The 23873-nt window shown below is 44.4% G+C and overlaps 1 protein-coding gene across 3 annotated transcripts in view; it reads right to left on the bottom strand.

The window, feature by feature from the left end:
• SLC38A10 (solute carrier family 38 member 10) overlaps positions 1-23873 on the bottom strand; it is a 394443-nt gene that overhangs the window by 227362 nt on the left and 143208 nt on the right. Inside the window, exons 6-10 of one of the 3 annotated variants that reach the window (XM_086931013.1) lie at positions 23487-23611; positions 13130-13232; positions 10483-10665; positions 6978-7089; positions 6493-6599 (exon numbers count right to left, since the gene is read on the bottom strand). In XM_086931013.1, the coding sequence (XP_086787139.1) occupies positions 6493-6599; positions 6978-7089; positions 10483-10665; positions 13130-13232; positions 23487-23611 (630 nt within the window). The remainder of the gene's footprint in view (positions 1-6492; positions 6600-6977; positions 7090-10482; positions 10666-13129; positions 13233-23486; positions 23612-23873) is intronic. The other 2 variants (XM_086931015.1, XM_086931014.1) reach the window with 2 other exon arrangements.

Raw genomic sequence — 23873 nt, 5'->3', positions numbered from 1 at the left:
TCGACGGAGGCTGTCTCGACGTCGAACGCCGGTAGTCAGGCGTCGACGGAGAAGGCCTCGACGTCACAGCATGACGATGCTGCTTTGACGCCGGTTGGCTCGCCGTCGAGCCCCTGTGCTCCAACGGCGACCTACCCCTCGACGCGGTCTGTAGCGGGGGTACCTTGTCTCTCGACGCTGAAGACTTCTTCTTCATCGCCGTCGATTGCTTCTTCTACGCCATCCCGCCGCCGAAGGTGAACAAGTCGGGATTTCTCTCGACGACGACCGCGTCCTGCGACTTTTCTGCTTCTTGGGAGATCTTCCTCTCTCGTGAAGCCCATAAATACGAATTCTCTCTCTGTCTTTGAGAGTTCTGGAAGATAAAACCTGGCAGTGTTCGCAGGAACTTGAAGAATGAGAGTCTGGCAGGCACAAGATACACACTGGATGACTGTCAGTCTTGGCCTTCTTCCTTCCACATGAAGGGCATTTATCAAAAAGGGAAGGCATTTTGACAAAAAAATTACCTTTTTTAAGCCTAAAAAAGGTAGCAGTAACCAAAAGACGTCGAGTGAAAGCAAAAACTGTAGTAAATTTAGAATATTTTTTGACAGAAAGTCAAAAAGAAAAGGGAGGTGTTTCACCAGGGTCCTGACTGAAGGAGCCGTTAAGAACAACTGACCTAACTGTCACCCCAGAGGCATGATGGGAAGCCGGGGGTCATGGCTGCCTTTTGTTGAAAATGATTTCATTTTCTATGCTATGTTTTGCAATGCAGCCTGAGGGTTAACAATGTCTATTTATTAGCAATTTTCGGGATTTATGAGTGGTTTTACTCATTAAAACACAAAGTTCAAGGGATATTTGACCTAATGTGTTTTTTGTTTCCTTACTAATTGCAGTACATGTACATGTGATTACATTGTTTTAGCCTCAGTTTTGGGGCTGCATTGGTGTGAGAAAAATAATATATGTACGTACATATATGTGGAGCGAGATATATGTGTTTTTACATATATTTTTTATATTGTTTCCAGGGTCCCGCACATGGACGGGAATATTCAGTGCTTATGACTATTGATGAGGATCCCCTGGAAGAGAACACCTATTCCATGGCACAGAGCCATTGCTGACTTCAGAAATCCCACAGACGGCAGACATATTCTGATTGTCATAGATTAGTTTTCAAATATCCTGAAGTTGAGATCGAGTCCACAGCCAGCCAAACAATTCCCCGTCTGAATAAGGTGATGACCACGCATGGGTTATTGAGTGAGCTACGAACAGATAATGGTCCCCCATTCTCTAATCAGAAGTTTGCTAAATACTTACAATCCTGTGGCTTCCGTCACAGGTGAATCACGCAACGCTGACCTCAAGCTAATGGAAAGGCTGAAAGATGTATGTGGACTTTAAACAAAATCCTCAGTATTACCCGGGTAAGTGGACAGAACATGGAATGTGCTCTCTACGCTTTTGTGAGAGAATAACTGCTCACACCACATGCTATGACCAGGGTGAGCCCCAGGGCTCTCTTTATGAATTGGACCATGAATGATACCATTCCCCACATGGAAGAACCCTCAGCCTTAAAGAACTAAGTGGATGATGCGATGGGTCAGCGCCAGGCCCAGAACAATAACGTCTCTCGAACAAGATGTGCCAAGAGGCGAGTCATCCGTGTTGGTGAAATGGTGCTACTCAAGAAACGACATCCCTGGAGCAAATTCCTGCAGCCGTTTGAGGTTGATACCCTAGAGGGTAACCTCTGTAAACAGAACTATGATAACTGCCCAGAGGGAAGGCGAGACTGTCACAAGGATTTCTTTTTTTTGTAAATAGACTTTGAGTTTTGATGGACCATCAAAACATGCATTATAACCATCCCGCAGTGCAGTACACCAAAGTGCATCTCGTCATAATGAGCAACACAATCTGTCAATGTTACTCAAGAAAGAAAATAACAACAATCAAATTATTCTCACCCCCTCATATGTCAGTGCATTACATCACCTTGCTGAATCCAGGATTGCATATGAGAAAGGTGAAGATAAGTCATAATAAAAAGTCTCGGGTCAGGGGGGCAACACGTCCTGTGGGCGACTCTTGTCTGCGTCATGCGATGGAAGGTATTCTGTTGTGTTCTTATCTAGGACCCTAATTCGATATTCCCGATTTATGCCCTTGTGAGGATATAATCAATAATGTCCTGACAAAGGCATAAGAATCAGATTCATATTCAGTAATAGCCCATGCAATCCAAAGCACAGCACGGCTACTCCCATCGACTACTAGAAAGCACAACACGTTCTTTAAACAAACCAAGCCTCCAGCAGCCCGGGAAAACCCCCCCCGCTTTTGTTTTGATTTGAACAAGAACTCCTGAAGTCCTGCAAGAACTGTTAGTTCTTAGTGACGTCTTACGTCCAACCTTACGTCAAACCCGGCACCTTTCAGGTATAAAATACCAACAGTTGCCTTAAGCAAACACACGATGGTTTGGAGCAGAGCGGCCATCTACTTGCCCGAGAGCCCAGCTGATGCGAGTGCCCGCGGAAGCCGTCCCTCCTGTTTGACGCACTGAGAGAGACGCTGTCTTTTTCTCCAGCCGAGAAAATCCAGCTCTGGTGTTTCCAGCCTACCCTTGCGGGTTGCTGGGATATCGAGTCCTGAGGAAAGAGATACCAGACCTCCCACATTCTATTACCAAGGTACGGAGCTGACTAAACCCTTAGGAGAATTCTTGATGCAGATTCTTGGCAAAAATATCTTAACCAACTTAACTTAACACTGCTACTTACTTGTCCCTTCCCACGTATTAGGCTTAGGTCAGGTACACCGGGGTAGGCTTAGTTAGAAGCACCAGTTGAGCCTTTTAGTCAATGTATTTATGTATGTATATATTTTATCCATTTTAAAGTATCATATGGCTAAGAAACCGTATCAATGCTTTTATAGTATTATTTCATAATACTACTTTTACTGTACGCACTTTACTTTACTTTAAGTATTGCAATTGTGGCAATTCATTTCTCTGGCATGAGAAAGAAGACTGCTCAATAAATAACACCTTTTTATTGAAAACGCCCGTCTCTCCATTTCTCTGCATTCTGGTGAAACTAAGTATGCACTGCTGACTGAGTGAAATAGCTGTCTATTGTTTTCACACGACTCAAGAGATATACTCTTATTCTGAGGGAGCAAAGTTGTCATGTTTATGCCGTTGTCGGAAACTGAATCCCTCTTGTCTGAGCCAGGGAAGGCTGTCCATCCCGCTTCATTCAAGAAAGTTTCCAGTGACCTCTGAGCTAGCTGGCGCAAACCTAAATTAAGTTTAACATAGTCAGTAGGGACCTAGATGACCTCAGTCCTACGTCTACACTGCTGTTTATGTTATTCCAATGCGCAGAGCCTATTGGGAAAATAGGAACTACACTACAATTCAACACATAGTGAGCCCCCGGTTGCAATGTATATAGTTCATCTGGGTGACTCCACCATGGAGGCCACTGGCGAAGCGGGCTCTAGGTTGGTCAAACTGTCCATTAATGCACCCAGGCTCTGACTCCCTCTATGGTCCCCATGACTCTCTGTGCTTCCCTCAGAAGTACCCTCCCATTATAACTCGTCCATTTTACGATCTCACTCTTCCAAGTTGTCAGCCTCTGACCCCTCAATGTCTTCCAATTACACGCTATTTCACGCTTAGCAATAATATATGCTAGATCTTGAAACTTCCTTGTTAACTTTGCAGGGTGGGAGTGCCAACTAAGGAGGCAGTGTCGTCATGAGGAATGTGTCCTTTTTCAAGCTCTACCATCACCCAGCAGCTGGTTTGGCTGATCAATCTCCCACATCCAATCGGGATGTGTTAGCACCTGAAGAGGATTACTTAGTGGCTGGATGTCCAAGGAACAAAGTCTCATCTTCCCTGCTGGCGTCCACTCAAGAGGATGATGAACATTCACAGTGCCTGTGATAGGGCGAAGAAGGACAGCTCGAATATGCACCCTGATCCTGAGGTCTGTCGGCCGCAAGAAAGCACTGGAAGCAGAGTTGGAACTCTCTGGCACAAGGGACTAGGAGACACCACGTCTGCCCGTGTCCACTGAAGGCTTCCCGTTTGAAAGACTTTCTGTTAAACTGATTTAATGCACAGACACTGGATTCCAGTAAATGTTCTCATCACCAGGTTTTTATTCCTTTTCTTTTCTTTCTCTCCCATCTCTTTTTTCTCACTTTTCTTTCACATCTCCGAGTTGTTTGATTGTGAAATGCCATACACTTTTATCTCACTGTGCATCGTTCTTGTATTACTCAAATGTTTTACGTTTTGAAGTCTGAGTAAAGAAGAAATGTTATGTTTGGAGTTGGACCACCCCACAGTGAAGAACCACTTAGGGGTGTTCAAGACGTGGACCCTGTGCAGAGAATTAAAGTGGTCATGGCTGTGGCATCACAGCCAAATGTAATAAAAGGGTCTGTGACTGGACCTCATGGTCTTGTGGCCAACATACAACTACGACTTGTCTGCGTCCTTCATTTGAGCAGCGCTGCACAGCATACAATCACTATATAAGCCACACAACACACATCTTGGGTATTCCTGGAGGGGGTGACAGAACTCAGCATCTTCCTCTCCGTTTGGATGGCAGAGTAACTGGAGTGACCCTTGGCAGAACTGTCCATGTGAATGAAGCTTTGCTTCCAGCTTTGCCTGCTTCGATGACGGAAAGAAGCTGCTCTGACTGTCACAGTGCTTTTACAAGATGAGGTAATGAAAGACAAAATCCTAAAAGGTGTGAGATGTAGGAGGAAGATCCAGCTTAACAGTAGTCCAATCTATTTTCATCATGCCTCTCAAACTACAGAGAGATGTAGAGGGGAACTAATTCTTCTCAGAAGAAGATACAAAGGAAGTGGCATGTAAGCAAAGATATTGTAACTAGCAACGTTTAGCGAGATTATACCTTTTCTGGAGATTGGATGATGCCCGTAGCCTGCTGGGCCTGTTGCAGAAGGGTAGTACACTCACCCTCTCATGGTTGTGCTTGGATTGATTACACTCTTTTGGAGACTGTTGATAACACAGAAGTTGAGAGGCAAAGGCAATATCCCTGAAGTGCAACTGTCCCTCTTATACTGACCTGGGTGCTGATAGACATGCTATACAATACCTGTAATGAAATGACTGCTGCTAACAAACGTTTAAAGCTGTCTACGGCCAAGCACACAATTGTAAACTATGCCGATGTTTCATCAACTCTTAGCATAGTGAGTATTATGGATGAATCACAAATCTGACATATCGCTATTGACTTATTCCCTTTAGACTATGCACTTTGCACTTTAAATTTGCCCTCCCTTTATCGGGAGGTTGGAATCAGATCCTACCTTTGTGTGTGGGTGTGACAACCTCTCGATTCAACGCACTATCCATTTACCTTTGTTTTGCTCTTTATTTCAAGAGCTAAGACGCCGTTTCTTGGTGCTGTTATTGCAAACTGCTGTGAGACAGCACAAGGAAGGGCTACTTTTCCTTCAGTCTTTAGGATCCCCTGAAATTTGCTTTGCGTTACCTAATTTTATAAAGCAGCGTTTTATATTAGGAGGAGATATGAGACTTAATTAAGATTGTGCTCATCTTTTGCACTCTAGTAACAACTTTAATTCCTATATTTTGTCCGAAATCAAATCAAACTACTTGAATATTTCTGTCCGGAATTACATAATTTGTTGTGGGCTATAAATTGAAATTTTTTAAAGATACTGTTGTATAAATATTTGAGCAGTGTTTATGTTTTTTGTTAGATAGGGTGTGTTTTATGAATTTGTAAGATATGTAATGTGAGTTTTTAACTGACGTTTTATTTTTATTTTTTTGCTTTTATGGCTTTCTGCCGATTGAAATGCATTTTGGCAGACTGACTGCTGCTAATGAATCCACGACCCTGGCCCAATGTGACACAATGTATGGAACTGTTGTTTGCACCCTGCACCTATGGCCTCCTGCCTACCTCCTTTTACCCATCTCCTGCCTCATCCTTCAGTTTCCCCTTCCAGACCCGAGCTTTCCTTTTCTCCTCCTGCTGTACGTTTTTTTTACAATTTTCTAGCACCTGGAGCCTTCTATGGCATCAATAGAAGGTGTTGTATCTTTTATTTTAACTAAGGGGCAGTGACCACGTAAGTGTTGGTGCACTGCTAAGGTCTTGGAATCGTTTTAAAGGACCTACATGATTAAATTGATTTGAGGGTCTGGTGTGGCTCAGAATGTCGAAATCTATTTTTCATGTTGTACTTCGGGCCCCTTAGTACAGACATTACCTGCTGCGTCTTACGTGGCATGGCTGTTGCTATACGAGTACTGTTCAGTTTTTCTCCATTAAATCTCAAAAGGTACAAGTTATTAGATAAAAACTTAGTGGTGTGCTGGAAGGGTACCCTCCTCTGCACAATGACTGAATTAACAGACAACCCTCGAAAGAAGGGCGTGAGAGATCTACTGACCTGTGCAGAGAGAGCGTTCTTGTGAATCTTCTTATAGATGAGGGCTGGACAGATGAAGCAGATGAGGCTTCCCATAGTAGCACCAGTTAGGCCCAGGATGGTCTCCACTGCAGGGGTAAGAGGGGAAAATAAAATCTCAGCAGCTGCCACTAAACACAATTTCCTGGAACATCGTTTTAAAACGTCAAATAAATAAAAAATACATCTAAAGCTTAAAATGCAGAAATTAATTCAGCTGTCATGAAATTCAGCATTGTGAGGTCACAAAGTTTTCAGACACCTCAGCAGCAGAACGTAATGAGGGCTTAATCTAGTCCCATAGCACCCCGTCTATCCTTCTGTCAGAAAGCACTATTTGCTGTGCGAGTTGAGCACACAACATATTAAAGTACACCATTGTTTAAACTCACATGTCCTGTACATTAATACTTACAGACTAGACAACTGTTGAGCAGATGAATTCCTCACTCGCAGTACACACTTACCATTGGGAATAAGGATTCCACCTAACATGGTCCCAAACACCACAACCAGAGTGAGGACTTTGAATCTCAGCGGCGGCATGTATCCACCTGCCGCAAAAGTGCCATCCTTCTGCTGTGGGAAAAGCAAAAACAGAAAAATCAGGGGATTGTTTAGCTCGCATCTACAAAGCAGGTACAGGGGACACAAGGGAAAAGTGCTGCACCTGCCATTGCTGTGCTGTTTAGAATGCGAGTGCACAGAGCCTTGCAGTCAATGTGAAACTACAGAAATGGCCCATGTTGTGCATACATCCTGATTTATACACTTTTATATACCAGAGTCTCAATTCACACCTATTAACCAAAAGAGGTGCAGGCTGGGTCAATCTTTTCATTGACATGGCTGCATTTTTATTCACTAATCTGTGGTGAACAATGCCGTAATCACTACCATCACCACTTGTGGCCAAAACAGGGCATCACATCTGAGCGTCTTTTCCAATCCTATTCGTGGTCCAAGCAACAGGTTTAAAAAACCGAGACTAACTGTTTTACCTTGGACATTTACTCTGAAGTAAAATAACTTCACATTGTTTAAAAGGTAATCCGCTGTTAAAATAAGAAGGTACCACATTCAGGAAGAAAATACCATGAAGAGAAAACTGGATTTACAGCAACGCCTTAAACAATGTATTAGAGTAAGATCAGGAGTGAGTGGGCTCCCTGCTTCCAGAGATGCACTTATGAATGGTCGCCTGAATACAGTGGAGTGCAATAGGTAGAATTTCATGACATTCCCACCTTTTCGAGGCCCCAAGACTGTAGGCATGAAAACTTCGCCACACAAGTCGAAAATCAGAAAATTACTCTAGAAGACACCTGCAAAGCTTTAACGGCAAGTTCAGTGACCAAAACAGAGTGCAGAATCAACTCTTTAAGACAAGATCTTCTGTGTTCTGACCTAATTAGTGCTTCCTGGTCCGACACAAATAAAGATACTTGTGTAGGACACACTGGGGTTTTCAGAACAATACATTACCAGTAAACTCTCAATCAAACATTAACAAAGCTAGTAAGGCTGGCATTGGTTTGCTTTGTCATGGCTTTTGTAAAAATTTATGTTTGAGGAATTGCCTGGCCCTCGTCAATATGACAAATAAACCTTGGAGAAAAGCAAAACTATTTGGAGTCTCACAAAACACATTTTGACAATAGTAGTCTGCAGTATTGAAGTGAACTACTTTGTGTGGATGTGCTCTTTGTGAAATAGCAGAATGCCATCACGGACATTGAAGGTAACCAATGGCTGAAGGGGGTTGACCCACTGCCCCTTGCTATACACTGCAGTGGGTGGAAGAAAAATGTGAATGACACAACCACAGACCAATGGATGAACAGGGCTGGCAGAAAGGCCCTGTAAGTATATAATACAACATTTTAGGAAAATTAAAAATCTTGTCTAACGTGAGAACTAAAACGTTTTTACCACCGGTCAAAAAAAGACTAAAGGGCCAGAGGAAAAAAATATTGGAGAGGCAAGTGGTAAGCTACTTAGCATACATGAAAGGAATGCACAGCAATTTTGAAGGGGCTTGTAGATGCAAACACGTCTCCAGCTGATAATCACGTATCTCTGCTCCTACACTAAATACATTTCTGCAATATACCAGTCTACACAGAAATTGTCAGGGAGCCAAGTTTTGCCCACTTGGCAGGAAATTAAATGTCTTTTTTTTTATTCTGTTAAAAACTGCTTCATCAAATTGAGTTATCCGTTTTAGTCAAATAAAATGCAGAGCAGGACACTATCACCACCCCAGTACAGGCCACAAAGGTGCAGCTACAACTATAGAAGCTGTGCTCAGCAATCAGATCCTCTCTAGTGTTTGCGTAGTTCTATGCTCATCATCAGAGAAAGTGTTCACTTTACATCTTTGTGCTAAATTCACGGGGTTATCTTATTTAAACTCTGCTTATTATAACGGTTTTTTTAATAATGAAACTACGGATGCACATTAACAACTAGCAACTCATTTATAGGAATTGAACATTATGCAAAACTAATGTAAAATAAGAAAAACTAAAAGGTCACAGTGATCTGCGAGCAATATACATATGCCGAAAAAATCAAAGGGAAAAAATACTAGGATCCCACCAATACTAAAATTTAGAAAACGTTAACCAGACCCTGCATTTGTTAAAAATCATAAAAAAATATTTGTATACTATTTGCTGCCACTCAGAATCCCACGATTAATGGGATCAAGCCCTGATCATAAATTGTGTTGTATTTTTTTAAATTAGACACCCTGGAATATACTTAACCATACCCTTCACCAACAATCCTAATTGAAAGCCGTTTTAATGATGATTGCCTATAGAGTCATGCTAAAAACTTTCATATATTGCAGCTGGTGATAGCTTGCTTGGCACAGTTGATCAAAATCCCTAAATCTTACACTATTACCTATGACTAAACACGTACTGAGAGCCTCGTTGGTGCACTTAAATGTAAAATTCCCAAAAGAAGGGTCTACGAAAGTTCTTCTGTTTGCATTAGTTCTTGTCCACAGAAACCAAAATGGCCATTTGATTCAGTGTGTGTTCCGCTGGTCATAGAGGATAACTTCTAAGTTCCGGTTGTCTCAAGAGCTAATAGTTTCCAGATACCACTGAGAAATTCAAACGTATCTTTACTTTATGGCAGGATTGAAATTTGCCCACAACACTTCACTTCGAAATATATAAGGCATGGACCACCCCAAGTTTAGTAATGTGGCAAAATGAGAAAAAACATTCTCTCTGCCATGAAGCACCAGTTCGTATTCTGCTCCTAAAACGTTCAAGACTTCTTCATAAACTTTACTGTTCTGTGTATTGCTTGCCTGTTTCAATATTAACGAAAATCTAGTACTTGTAAATTGAAGATGGCCCCCGTACGTCAAACGTCTGTCCCTTGCAAACTACCCCCTCCATGATCAGACATGATTTACAGCCCCTGAAAGGGGTTGTAAAACAAGGTCTGAAGAGATAGACACATTGTTCCTCAAAGATTCCTTATAACAGCTCAGCACACACACTTAACTCACACTAATCTTGCTTACAGTCTGGCCGCTTTGACTTTAGTCAGGCAATACAACTTGGTGAAATGCGCGTCACATGCGAGATAAACTATATTTCAAAGCAAATGATCACAGGTCCAGTTTAGAAACGTTTATCTGCATTAGCCAAACTAAAGTCAACTGAAGTAAGTGTTAATGGTATTCTATAAAATAGCCAGTGCCGACAAATAAGAGGTGCATATCTTTTAGTCTGGACAAAAGTTATGCGCCTTTTATTGGGACACAGCCAGTAACGGAGTAGAGTACCTTAGAAACAAAGCAAGTACCATATACAAACTGAGACATATAAAATTCACGGATTGGAGAGTAAGAGCTTGACTGTTGAATCTCAAGGAAAAGAATGAAGAAGTTTTCCCATATTACAATCCAGTCTGAATCTGCCCCACGGGGGGGATTCCACTTACCTGCTGCTCAAAGAGAAGTGTGTTCAGTGCCTGCCTGCATGGCAGGATCATCATTGGGAAGCCCACTGCAACAGACATCATGAATCCCACGCGAATCATTTCCGTCACCAGATTGAAAGGGAAGTTCATCAGCACATTGCCAGCAATGGTTTCAGTGAAGCTGACATAGCCGAAGAAGCCCACCTGGCCCATTCAGGGAGACAACAGACACAAATGAAAACCCAACTTGCGCCTTTTCAGAAAGATACAGTAAAACACCCCATCCTCCCCACCTTGTTGGCCCTTATGCCCAATCGGAGAGCTGCATTAGAAAGCATTTTCATCAGTAACTAGGAATTTCTAGAGCTTGCCAAGTCATGTTATGCTACGGGTTAGTTCTTCCGTGATTTGGTGGCCTAGAGGCTGAATGAAAGCACTAAGAGGTCACAGGACAGAAATGGCTTAAGTGTTTCGTCGTGTTGGGATTTTAAAGTGCTTGCAAGATACAGGGTGTATTCAGGAAGCAATGGAGGGGGAGAAACAGAGGTGCAGGTGGGTGACTAAGTGAAAGAGATTGGTGGACAGCATGGTTTTAGGATGGCTGTTATTTGAGTCACTTTGTTTTTTCCTTCACTTGTTATGTTTCACTAATACTATATAGTAGTCATAGGACTGAGAGTTAGAATCATAGCTGTTTATGCTTTTCATATAGTACACAGACAGAGGTAACAACTTCCACGGCAGAGGTACTCTATCCTGCCCTCCCATAGGCCACAAGCCTGCTCTGACCGGTGAAAAACAGCTATGCTGGGGCTTTGGCAATAAGAAAGCAATGGAAGTCCCCTTTCTTCCTCCCCATCTGCCTCACCCAGGAGGTGCTTTTGGAAGGATTCCCTGCTCTCTCGAGTGCCCAACGCCAAAACACGAGCTTGTTGGTTCCTGGTGGTAACGACATGCCAATTAGAGAATGTCTCAGTGTATAGATCTTTAAAGAGCAATGCCTGAATCTTGCCGTGTCACCAGCTAAGTTTCTTAAAAGGGGAGTGGAGAAGAAGGGTATGCGGACTTGCAGATATGCCTCGCTTTTCCAGATCTTCACGGTTCTCATTTTCGCTGTTCTAATAAAGAAGATGGGCGCCTCGAAGCTAAAAGTGTATCCCTTAGAGACTACCTCCTTCAGGACATGAGTTACAGAACCTGACAGGGGCCATAAAACAAGGTCTGTTAGGAGAGACAAATTGTTCCTAAAGGGATACCCAAGAACACAAGCTTAACATACTCGCGCCGATCTGGATTACAGTCTGCCCATTTTACTGTAGTCAGGAGACAAAAGTGTGAGTGGTATGCAAGATAAAACAAAAACCAAACCAAATTTCATATTAACCATCACTTCCAGGCAGTACTTAAAGTTAGTATGCACACTCACAGAGTGCCCCGCACAGAACTTGAAGTTTCTGAACACAAATCACCATATCCCCGGGGCCCATGAGATCGCATAAACAAAAAGTGTTTCACATCACTAGCCTTCACGGCTGCCCACACAGTTATCTCATAATGTGTGATTTATCGCCCTTGCATATTCCAGTACTGTGTCCTCTAGTGCCCTGAAAACAGGTTTGTCTTGCATGCCACACCAGTTGAGTGTTAAATGAAAAACAAGGGGAGATAATAATAGTGCCCGCTACTGAGGGAACTAGGCAGAAAGACACTTCCGCTTACTGTGTGGAATAGGTTCTGAGATAACGGAGAGAAAAGCCAACACCCAAAAAATCTAATCACCTCATTGCCTAGTCTCCACAACACAAATGAGCAAAAACCCCCAAGAATACATGAAAAACAGCTGACGAAGCATATGTGTGCACAAAATGTGTACTTGGCATATAAATACTCCTTTGGATTGTAGGTCAGGGACGTAAAACATGTGAGAACCACGCTCTAGGCCACCCAAACTGCAAATCAAGAAATATTAACAGGGGGGGCTGAGGTACATAAGCTATCCATCCCGAAGATCCGGGGCGGTGTCATTTTAGGCAATCCAGCCGACAGCCAGGTCCAAAACACATCCCTGCTCATCCAGCATGCTGTCACTATTGTCATGAATCCACTTTTTATCTGCAACTTCATACCGGTGTTTTTAGGGGTTTCAATGCACTCATAATTGCCAGAGAATGGAAATTAGGCACAGATTGCCCAGGATCACACACACTCTGATCAAGTAAGAATTAGAACCTGGGTTCACGGATTTCAAAGGAGACAGTTTAGCAGGTGGACCCAATACTCTGCTTGTGACAAAGAATTAACTAGTTCCACCCTTTGAAGGATGAGGGTTTTTCTATTTCCATGACTACCAAACCACACATCATTTATCTGCACTAATTGTTGAGTATACGCGTTTACAAACTCTGCTGTCTTCCTAGGATGTAAAGTTGCTGCACGAGGGCCATGGGCCTTGTCCAAGACAGCAGTGTGGCCCTTATACAGTGCAGCGCACAGCGCTTGTCCTTTACGAAGGGTTATCAACAATGGTCATGTAGTGATTATAATGGAGTAAACGTCAGGGGCAAGGCTATGGTACAAGTAAGAACACTGTTTTGTGTGAATCCCCAGGACTACCAATCGAGGGCTCACCATTGTATTACTGACATGGGAAAAGTAGGAGGACTCTTACCGTGACATAGAAGGTGGTCACTACATTCAACGACGATGCGAAAATGGAGCTCATTATGTTGACAGAAGGCTCGTCCAGGCTGTCGTAGGTCGGCAAAACTTGGCTAAGGAAAACCAGGATTAGGCTGAGAAGTGAATGCAACATTTCCCTGCTTCGCTTCAAGTTTCAAGCGCACAGAGTGTCACACCGACACAGACGGACACATTCAGGCTCCTTTCATCGTGGACACTGGTTGCCTTTCAATAACCATGCTGAACGTTACATAGAGCTTACCAAGGCAGTCTTGGCACTTTAATGTGCTGTATACAAATACTGCGAGCAAATTTAAAAAGGTACTTTTCATTCACCTCCATTTTCTCATTATGTATTGAGTTAGTAACTTCCACTCAAGGTCAGAAAGTGAAGAAAGACAACATATTGCAAACAAGTCCCTTCATTACGACCAACCTTTCCTATTCTTTATGTGTAAATGGAGTGTAGCCCTTTGCCCGGTCAGCCCTTCTCATCGAGCGCTTTCCCCAAGGGTATGTTTTAGTCCTATAGCTGTTTACATACTATACTATAGCTACCACATAACCCCTTTTCACCAGGAGCCCATCCCAATGTATTCCAGGAGTTTTTGTTTCTTCGTGTCAATTTAACTACTGGCCTAAAGAAGTAGAATACAACGGTTTGCAAATGAAAAGCCATGACTGCAACCAGACAGAGCCATCTGGGAATCCTACAAACACTGTTTGTGTACTGTGCCAACATTTCCAAAATGTCCCTTGTGCTACCAAGATACTTAGGGAACGGGAGGCGATGCAGGCGGTTGCATTGGCCTTCGCCCCAGTCCTCATCTCTAACCTAGAGTTCACGCTCTATGCTTGCAGAGTTATTAGGACCATCTGGTGAGACGGATGAAAAGTACCTCAGTGGGCTGAACACTCACTGAAAAGATCGGTGTAAGACCTGCAGCTGCGGGTTTGATCATGGATCGATGTCCTCGAGGTCTCCTCCATCACCGGATACCTGCCCTGCCGATCAGGTTTATCAAAATTAAAAAGGCTTTGATCCACCTCTTGGACTACTTCCTATTTACTTTATGGCCCCTTCATTCTAGAGGTGCTGCACGGCTTAAAAGCAACGCGTTCTACTAGCTCCCCAACAGCACCTCACCGCCTTTTGTAGCAGAGCCTGGCAGCTATGTCACAGGTTGCTTAGAACGCAGGATGTGGAACGTCTGCAGAGAAAGAATGTGCAGAACCAGGAAAAGGGGTGCGATTCACAGAGGGGTACAGTTGAAAAATGACAAAATGCAAGTACAGCTTTCTTCCAATGGTAAGAATGTGGGAAATATCAACAGGAAGATTTAAAATACCTAAATCTCTAAAAAGAGATATATAAACGTAGACATTTACTCAGGGCGTTAAGTGGGCCAGGTCCTGCCGGTGCAGTTCTAAAAAGCAGGTGCTGAGACTGGTCCCTATAGGGCTCTACGTTTTTGCCCTCAGGATGAAAAAAAATCCTAACTCCGTAGTAGTACCACTGCTCACTCACTGCCTTTGATGCAACTTCAAAGAGACTCATTATAGTTGAGTGGTGTGGCTCACTGGTTAGAGGCGGCAGACCCGGAAGCAGAGGTCGGCCCGGGACCAGGGTTCGATTCCCGACGCGGTAGGGTCTTGGGCCATGGTCAGCGGACTCGATAATTCTCGCCTCGGAGCCTACTCCAACTATGGGTCCCACTCAGCAACTCTGGGCAATAGCTTGCTTAATCTCTACTAACGGCCCCATCAGCGCCGGGGATGCTTGTCTTCACCTTGGAGATGCCCAGGAGGGACCATCTCACAGGGAAAGCCAGGATGGGTTCCCCAGCGGTATACAGCGCCGGGACGCCCCTTTGCTGGGGCAGCTGTGCGCTTTACAAGTATACGACATTTAACATTTAGTTCTTTCACCGTCCCATTATTTCAGAACTGAAGTATTTTCAGTGTTCTATACAAGGAAGCCGTAGTTGTTGCTTATTTATCTTATGCAACTAACAACAATTGACAAAGTCAATAGTCAGGGCCTGTTGTAGGTGGAATGTTACTTGTCGTATCTGGATGCAATGACAGAAGTAGCAAATAACCAGTCAGGTGGCACACTATGCTAAGCACAGTTTTTTAGCGTAAGAGTTAGAAGCCACATCCTAATTATATCGGCAACGCCCCTTTTAGAGATCCCGAACTCCTAGTTTTTTCATCCCACTTAAAGCCCTGCATTTGGTATACCAAAGGATGAAAAAAACACTCCGGCTCCCCGTATAATCAGAACAATCGCTTAGCAGTCTCGCGAGGAACAAATGTGTCCTGCCTCTCAGCTGCAGGGCCCAGTCAATGTCACCGTGTTCAGAACTGAAGGAACCCGGAAGTAGGTAGTGGCATCTGAAGCGAGCCCAACCATACTGTAACATCAATTGCTATCTGAGTACTCAAACTAAGTTCCTTCCTTAGTATATCTTGAAATGAAAACTCCCTCCGGGAGAGCTCCCTGGTAACGTTCAGGTTTTGTTGAACAACAGAAGCCCTTTGTCGCCCGGTACCTGTAAAATGAAAGAGAGCCACGGGAAACACAGGGACACAAAATAACTAAAAACGCAGACTAAGAACCGTTCAAAGAGCAGGGTCGTCAAATAGGTGGAAGGAACTGAAGGGAAACATGGACAGCTGCCCAAGACACTGCACCGCAGTTGACCTGTCGGCGCGGCCCCTCCCTTCACCAGCAGGATTATATAAATAAGCACCGTAACTCTGATTTATGTGGCGCAAAGACGCGCCATTCCACAACAGCAGATTCATTTTACGACTCGCCCAATCTTTAATTGTTTTTTCTTTTAATTTGCAAAGTGTTGCGGAATGGACGGCGGTCTGATCCGGGGAGGGGTGGAGTGGAGTTACTTGGCCCGCCGAGGCGCTCTGACAGCGCTTTGTCAATGTTAGGCCACGAATACTGCAGGAATGCAAGATCATTCCCCCAAGAGAGTGTGTGTATGGGGGGGGAGAGGGGGGGGGGGCACCTCCCAAAAACAAACTCTTTGTGATGATTGGCCACGAGGAACACTCACTAAAACTCAAGGTTCAAAAAAACACACACGCCGTGTTTTTTAAAAAAAAAAATCGGATATTTTCTCCTGTATTGCTATCCAAACTTTGGTCAATGATTCCTGTGTTTTGGGAAATCTAGAAGGATTGTGAGAGTGCTAGTGGGTATTAGCGCAAGTCAAATATCCCTGAACATTGAAATAAGTAATTTATTTGTAAGGTAGGACTGCAAAAGGTATATAATTAAGCAGGCAAAACGAATGTGTACTCCCTAACCTGGAAACTCATTTATTTCAGCCCTTGACTGAAATCAATGTGAGAGCGTTTCCAGGGTGGGTTACTACCACAAAAATGTTGATGACTATCAGTAAACATAAGCCTGTCAGTGTTCACCTATTCTGGATGGTGAACCCACTCGGAAAGGCCCAAAAGCCTTTCCCCTACCACTAGATTTGCAAACTCTCCTCTACTTCCTCTGGTGCTGGAAGAACCCATGCCCTCATGAAACAAAGTGGAGTTCACTGAACAACTCCGATGAAACCATCAATTGTTCGAGGCCAGAGAGAGTACGGCACAGTTCCACTTGTGTCATGTGGTGAAAAAGCCTCGCTGCAATGTATGTATATGTATGTATAAATGGTTTTGTATTGCGCACTGTTACTGGGGAGTATCCTGGCGCGGTGGGAGAAGCAAAGACAGATGAGCAATGCATTCACAGTTTGAACAGGTAGAACAGTTTGTGTTCTACCTCACGGGGTGGACCCAGCTGGAGACCGAGAACCTTCTTTTTCTGGTGTCCCTTCACGCTACCTCCCAGAGACAGGGTGTGTCTTCTTAACGCTGGAGTGGCGGCCCAGGCCATAATCCTACTTTAAGTACAACTGTTCTTAAATCCGAGTAACTCACACTGGAAGCAAGAACCACACTGCCATAAAAACGAGACGCAAGCCATAACCCCATCATCGTTAATGCGGAGTAAGCAGTAAGCAGAAAGCAGACTGGAACCACACTTGCCTGTGAGCAATCTCTGGATAATATGCACTGCATGGTCCTCAGCCTTCTCAGCAAAAAACGCATGAGTAAACCTAAATATATACACTGTGCTTCAACTAAAAGATACATTTGGAAAGTCAGGGATGCCTGTTATTGGAGGCACAAAATATACCATTGATAACCATTGATTGATGAGTGGAGAAGCGTGGCTCAGTGGTTAGAGGCGGCAGACCCAGAAGCTGAGATCGGCCGTGGACCAGGGTTCGATTCCCCGCCTCGGCGGGTCTCGGGCTCAAAATTCCACGGAGTCGACAATTCTCGCTCCGGTGCCTACTCGACTCACGGGGTCACACTCTGCGACTCTGGGCAATAGCTTGCTTAATCTCCACTGCGGCCCCTCGCGGCGGGATGCCAGGCTTTCACCTGAATACCAGGACGGGTTCCCTAAGCAAGCGCCTTGGGACCCCTGGGTTAAAGTGCGCTATATAAATCGAAACACATTTACACACACACACACACACACACACACATTGACCGTTTCTACAGAAAACACCCAAAAATGAACTATGCTGAGCTTACACATCAGGTGCTATTTTACTCAACTTAATGAGTCATGTTATAGGCTTTAATAGGCCCTGACAGAATTCACAGTTCTCTTCAGAGGAACTCAGCCCACTAAGTTACATACGTAGCTCTAAAATGTCACTCTTTACCTTTTAGGTGAGCAACCTCAGCTCACAAAGAGGTTGTGTATCACATTTAAGAACACACTATTAAAATAGAAGTAAGATCTAAATCATCATTCATAAACTGAGCTGGTCAAGTATGCGGTACCACATATCTGGACACACAAGATTTTAATACGCCCACTTGTGTGGCAGGATTCCTGGATCTTGTCATTCAAGCGTAGATAATACACAGACAATGGAAGCCTACAGACATCTTAACTCTAGAGGCAATTTCTTTGAAAGTCATGCAAATACATGTTTTCAACCAAAGACTTTTTACTTGCATTGTGATTTGGCAAAGCCCCCTTAGAGGCAGTGACCACAAGACAGAAACTGTTTACAGAAGTGATATTCAAAGCGTTTGCAACCCATGGCAGGACGGCGCAGGGGGAAAGAGGTGCGAAAGGATGACCAACGGGAAAAAAACTTTTGGCAAAAGAGGAAGAATAGTTGACTTTTTATAAATGGATTTTAATAAACATGAACTTTGGCATTCGGGGGGCCCAAACAAGAATGTCTTTGCCAGGTGAAAAGGAGTTTTCAAAAAATAAGTTTAAAGTCCACAACTCTATTGAGGCATCCATAAAACAGGCATCAGCGACACCATCTGCATCATTGGGCAAGATGCTTGGAGAGAAACTTTGTATTGTTCACAGTAACTAGTCAGGCGGCGTTTGAGCAAGCACAGGTAATCGCAAAAGGACAAGCAGAAAAAAGGTCACAGATTGCTATGGTGGTCTAAAATATCCAATGCTGCTGTAGATGCAAAATAAAACTCCTCATAAAAGGAGTACTTGTTTGTGTTGTAAATCACTTACAAGCACAGGCAAATGACGAAGGATACGTAACAACAGTCTTCCGTGACTCCCAGGGAGATCTCTTCCACTTTAGGAATTCTGTCCCTTAGTCAATTGGCGACAATTATGTTTTGTTATTTTTGAACATTCATCTACTCCACACCGTAAAATAAGTTCTTTTAAATAGCAGGTGTTATAATAACCTAACTCAATGGTATTCATTTTCTGTCCCCGGGCTGAGCAAAGAGCAACGCTGCAATTGGCACCCGTGACTTTTAGGCTACATACGCATCTCTGCAGCGAGTACACAACCCACTGAGCGACCTCAGTAGCAAGCCTTTTCGAACGCTGGACCCATGGCAGCTGCTGATGCTTAGACATCATCAGCATCGGTGCAGTCACAGTGGTTGTGCCGGCAAGCGATGGGGACACGAGTTTGGGAACAGCGACAGTGCCAACACCGGTGTGCTCTCGAATGCGGTGGCATGAGAAGGGCAATGTTAGTGGGCACCGGTCCCGCCTATTGGCTGGTTACACTTTCCCTACAGCGGCAGGGGGCCCCAGTGGCTCTGCGAAACCTCTCTAGCCCCAGCCACATACATAGATTTATACCTCTATTCTGGCATGAATATGGCTGGGGAGCGCTCAGCGATAACAGCTAGTAACACTCAGCCGAAGGCAGCGTGGTGAGAAAGTAATGCTCTGGATTTATGGGCTTTACATGCCCAGCAGCCTCTTGTGCCAAGGTGAAAAAAATGGATAGAAAGGCGACGCAGCCCCAAATTGTTCTGTTCTTTGTTTGGGGCCCGTTATCGCTCCCCGGCCTTCGGGTGCGGATCCGAGGTCGTCTGGCTGGCAGGCGCCGAGGCTGAAACCTTCACATGGTTGACACGCGGCCAGCTGGGTAAGGGGTGCCCAAGTCCCTGCCAAGGCCTTCTCCTCCCTCACCCTCCCTAGTACATTCCCCTGCCACAAGGGCACCGCGATTGTACAGGGCCGGCCAGACTGCGTGGTCAGCTCGGATGAACTCACATTTTTTAAACCTCATGGGCAAGGCCAGGCCGCAGCACTCTAGCTTTCCCAGAACCCGCTGCGTTCCAAAGGAGAAACCAGTGTTTTATTTCGAAATGCTCATGTGAATATTATCTGTGGCAAAAAGGAATGTTTACTGTGACACTGCGTTCAGATGGTGTACATTATTCTGAGACTTTAATGTCAGTGAGTGGCAATGTGTGTGCACACATCTCCCCCTCCAGCGCATGCCTCGATCTGGAGTAAACTCCGCCATTTGTGCGGTATGCGGATATGACGCAGCTGTCCAGGCAGGACGTGTTCTTGCCACTGAACTCTCCTTCCGCGCCCCACAACTGTTTCGATAGCTCAGACTTCGGGCGCACGACTTCCCAGATGTGCTCCGTAGTGTCCCAAGGCCATGAACACACACTCCAACTCCCAGGACTGGAGGAACACAGAGGGGGTGTCCAGGGACTGTGCAGGAGAGACTCTGGCATGAGCCCCTCGGAGGGAATGGGAGGCTGATGCACTGAGTCCGTCGTCTGTACAGGTGAGGTGGGCAGCTGCCTGCGCCCTCGACTCGACTGAAGTGCAGGGCAGCACCAGGACTGAAGGAAGCCACAGACGCACAAGGGAAATGTCTGCAGCTCTAGAGGCCGTCAACTACACAACGGGTCATTAATGTGACGTAGGAGATGGTCCCTCGGTAAACAAGGGATCATTAACGGGGAAGGGAGGGCGCCTTACAGGAGAGCGCACTAACAGAGCAGGTGGACCCTCGGTTACAAAGCGGGTGACTCATGAAGCCGAGGGCACCTTCATTAAACAAGATACCATCAGTGGCAGGGGCATCATGAATGGGGTAGAGGGAGCCACCGCTCCACAGGGCTCACTAACTGAGCAGGTGGGACCTCGCTTCCAGTGCACCTTACTCACACAAGAACGAAAGGCCGTCCGTGACAGGGGATCACTAATGGGATCAAGGGATCCCAAAGTGAAGGAGAACCACCGCGGACACCGAAAGGGCCATTTGCTGAGGAGAGGACACCAGCGCAAGACAACAACTCATTCATAGGAAAGAGGAGGCCTCTGCTACAGAAAATGGAGCCCCCAGTTAGAAGCTGGCTCATTCATCTACAGGGCTAAAAGACTGCTCCTGGAAGGATACAAAAACAGTGAGGGATGAAATGCTTTCATTCTTCTCAGCCACTGGTAATTAATTACACGGCCCACATCCCAGTCCTTTATTTTGCCCACCATGCCATCTCAGTTTGGACCCAGCCATATGCAAATCAGTCTTGACCCTGCTCCAATGGAACAGTCCAGCCGAGCGGCTGGCCAGGTTGTCATCAAATTGGAACACAAGAACCCAGGACCAGTTCCCCCCTTGCTAGGTCTCTTGAGTGGCTTGTGTTCTGGTTCAGAGAGGACCTGGCCTGGCAGTTCGGACTGGCCTGTTCCTATTGGATCACGGCCAAGACTGATTTGCATACAGCTTGGTCGAATCTGAGGTGGCATGGCGGGAAAAACAACGATGGGTTGGAATGCTACCCAAGCGATTGAGTGCCAGTGGTTAAAAAAAACTGCAAGCATTCCTCATATCACCTTTTGTCCATTTGATGCTCCTGTACGGAAACCACAGTGTAATATTTTTTTATCTCTGTGTGCTATAGTTCACTGCAGTTCTTTAATAGCACTGTGCACATGCTCATTTCTTTTGTTTCTGTGTTAATACTAACACCATTAAAACATTTATAATCGTTAGCTAAGAGGAAAGGGTCCCTCAGTTGATGGCAATGAGTGAGTAATGAGACAAAAGTCTTAACTGAGTGTTTCCAAATGAAATTTGGTCACAAGCCCAACTGGGGCACTCCTTATAAGTGATCACAATCAGAGCTTCGAATTTTCACAGCTTGAATCTTTTATTTTTTCAAAAGAAAGAGTTCATTTTTTGCTTAAATTTCATATGTTTCCAATTATTTCAAAGGACCTCCTGAAATTATTTTCCAATCTCCAATGCATTTCGAGCGGTTACTCCGCTCTTCATCAGGGAGTGCATTCTAAAAAAATAGATACAATACAACCAATGAATTCAATTTCAACAGCAAGAGACATCGCATTTTGAAGATACATGGGTGCAAAAACGTATATTTCAAAGTAACACAAACATAACAAATACGGTGTTCCTAAAATGCTGGTATAGACCTTATAGCCCAGGTGAAAGGTGTATTAAAAGCGCACCTGGGCTATAAGGTCTATACCAGCATTTTAGGAACACCGTATTTGTTATGTTTGTGTTACTTTGAAATATACGTTTTTGCACCCATGTATCTTCAAAATGCGATGTCTCTTGCTGTTGAAATTGAATTCATGAACTCTTTCTTTTGAAAAAATAAAAGATTCAAGCTGTGAAAATTCGAAGCTCTGATTGTGATCACTTATAAGGAGTGCCCCAGTTGGGCTTGTGACCAAATTTCATTTGGAAACACTCAGTTAAGATTTAATGTTACGTTGTACTGGACGGACAACGTACCCAAGGGAGCAACCTTAAACTTTTCTAAAAACACGCAACCATACACAAACAACTCTATTCACCAAATCGAAGGTTGTGCACTTGTCCTACTTGGTTTAATGAGACAAAAGGCCACACAGGTATAGAAGGAATAATTTAGTAAGTAATAAACTCTCTGAAATGCCATGGTTATGGCGGGCCGAGCACTGCACAGAGAGGAGTCCCGGTGATACAAGAGTGTGCCAATGGGAAACACTCCGTTGCACTTGGCCTAGGGGTTACTAATGGGAAGAGTTTCAGTTCTAGAACTTAGGTAAATGTGCATTGGAAAAGTGTTTTCTAGGGCCTAGAACCACGCCCACAGCTTAGCAAGCTCCAGGCCCTACTCCTTGTAGGATAACACATTAAGTAAAAATCGCTTATTGATGAAAGATAAAGACTGCCTCGTTTCTGGGTGATTCCCTCCCCTCCTGCGTCATCTCTAATTCGGCTTACTCCAGTCCTTCTTTGTGCTCACATTGCTACTGATCATGCAGATCTCTCTCTTTTGGAATTGTTCAACAATTTTGCACCACACTTTCCTGCAGAAACAAATTCAGTGAATTATCCAAATGGCTTTATGTCAGAATATCGAGCATAGAAATAGCACCTGGTATAAATGTTGTATCCTAAATAATGTTTACAAAAATATCCTCCCCTTGGGTATAGATTTTCTATTTCAACTCCAATAGGGTGATATTTATTTAGATACTACATAGGGCACGCTATTTTTGTCAAACAATATTCTGACGATATTTCTGTATCACATCTGACCAACCTCTCAGTGATAAACATCCTTGTGTTACTCCTGACCCTAGACATAACCTGCTGTGAAAGCGCCAGATCCCACCTGGACTGGACCTACCACTTAAGTATGCAAATGTCTATGCGCTATCGCCCATGTCTCTCTAGTACGTGTCTGTGTTGTCTCCCCTATCGATCCTCTGTCTGAAAACACACTCTTTGCATCTGCATAGGATTACAGGTGCACATCTCGGTACAATGGTTCACTTGCACTCATGAAATATCAAAACATACTCAGAAACATAAGCAAACAATTGATGATAGGTAAAACATTACGAGATTGTACCAAAGATGCAGACATTCTGTGATGAAACCTTACAGTTTTCACAGAGACACTCTCCATCACCACTCTCAGGTCGCACCAGGTTAGTAAATGGCATGGCTGAAAAATAAAAATGTACTTACGACTGGCAGGCGAAAGACATACCAAAGATAGGGATACACCGGAAAATACCCTCCCAGCGCGTGTAACTGACCCTCTCCAGCCACTGGCCGCTGAACAGGCCATGCTTGAAGGAGGACAGCACGATCTGCGAGCAGAGAGAGAGCAAGAAGGCACCGAATCAGGAGCAAGGAAACAAAATCAAGAGGAAAAAAAGCAGACACCAAGATGGAACAGGTGAAAAGCAATGCTGTGACCGAGGTCATGTGAACTACACGGGTTCTGGCAGGGGCCAAGGAACTGGGCCACTCTTCATTTGCGATAGGTCCATGACCACACTACTGGGCCAAACAGTAAACACAACAGCTGCCTTTAGAATTTTTGAGTGAGCCTTTGCTTTGCTACTGATA

The sequence above is a fragment of the Lissotriton vulgaris genome, chromosome 7 (genome assembly GCF_964263255.1).
Source record: "Lissotriton vulgaris chromosome 7, aLisVul1.2, whole genome shotgun sequence".
Lineage (NCBI taxonomy): Eukaryota > Metazoa > Chordata > Amphibia > Caudata > Salamandridae > Lissotriton > Lissotriton vulgaris.
This window is presented reverse-complemented; position numbering and strand designations above follow the sequence as displayed.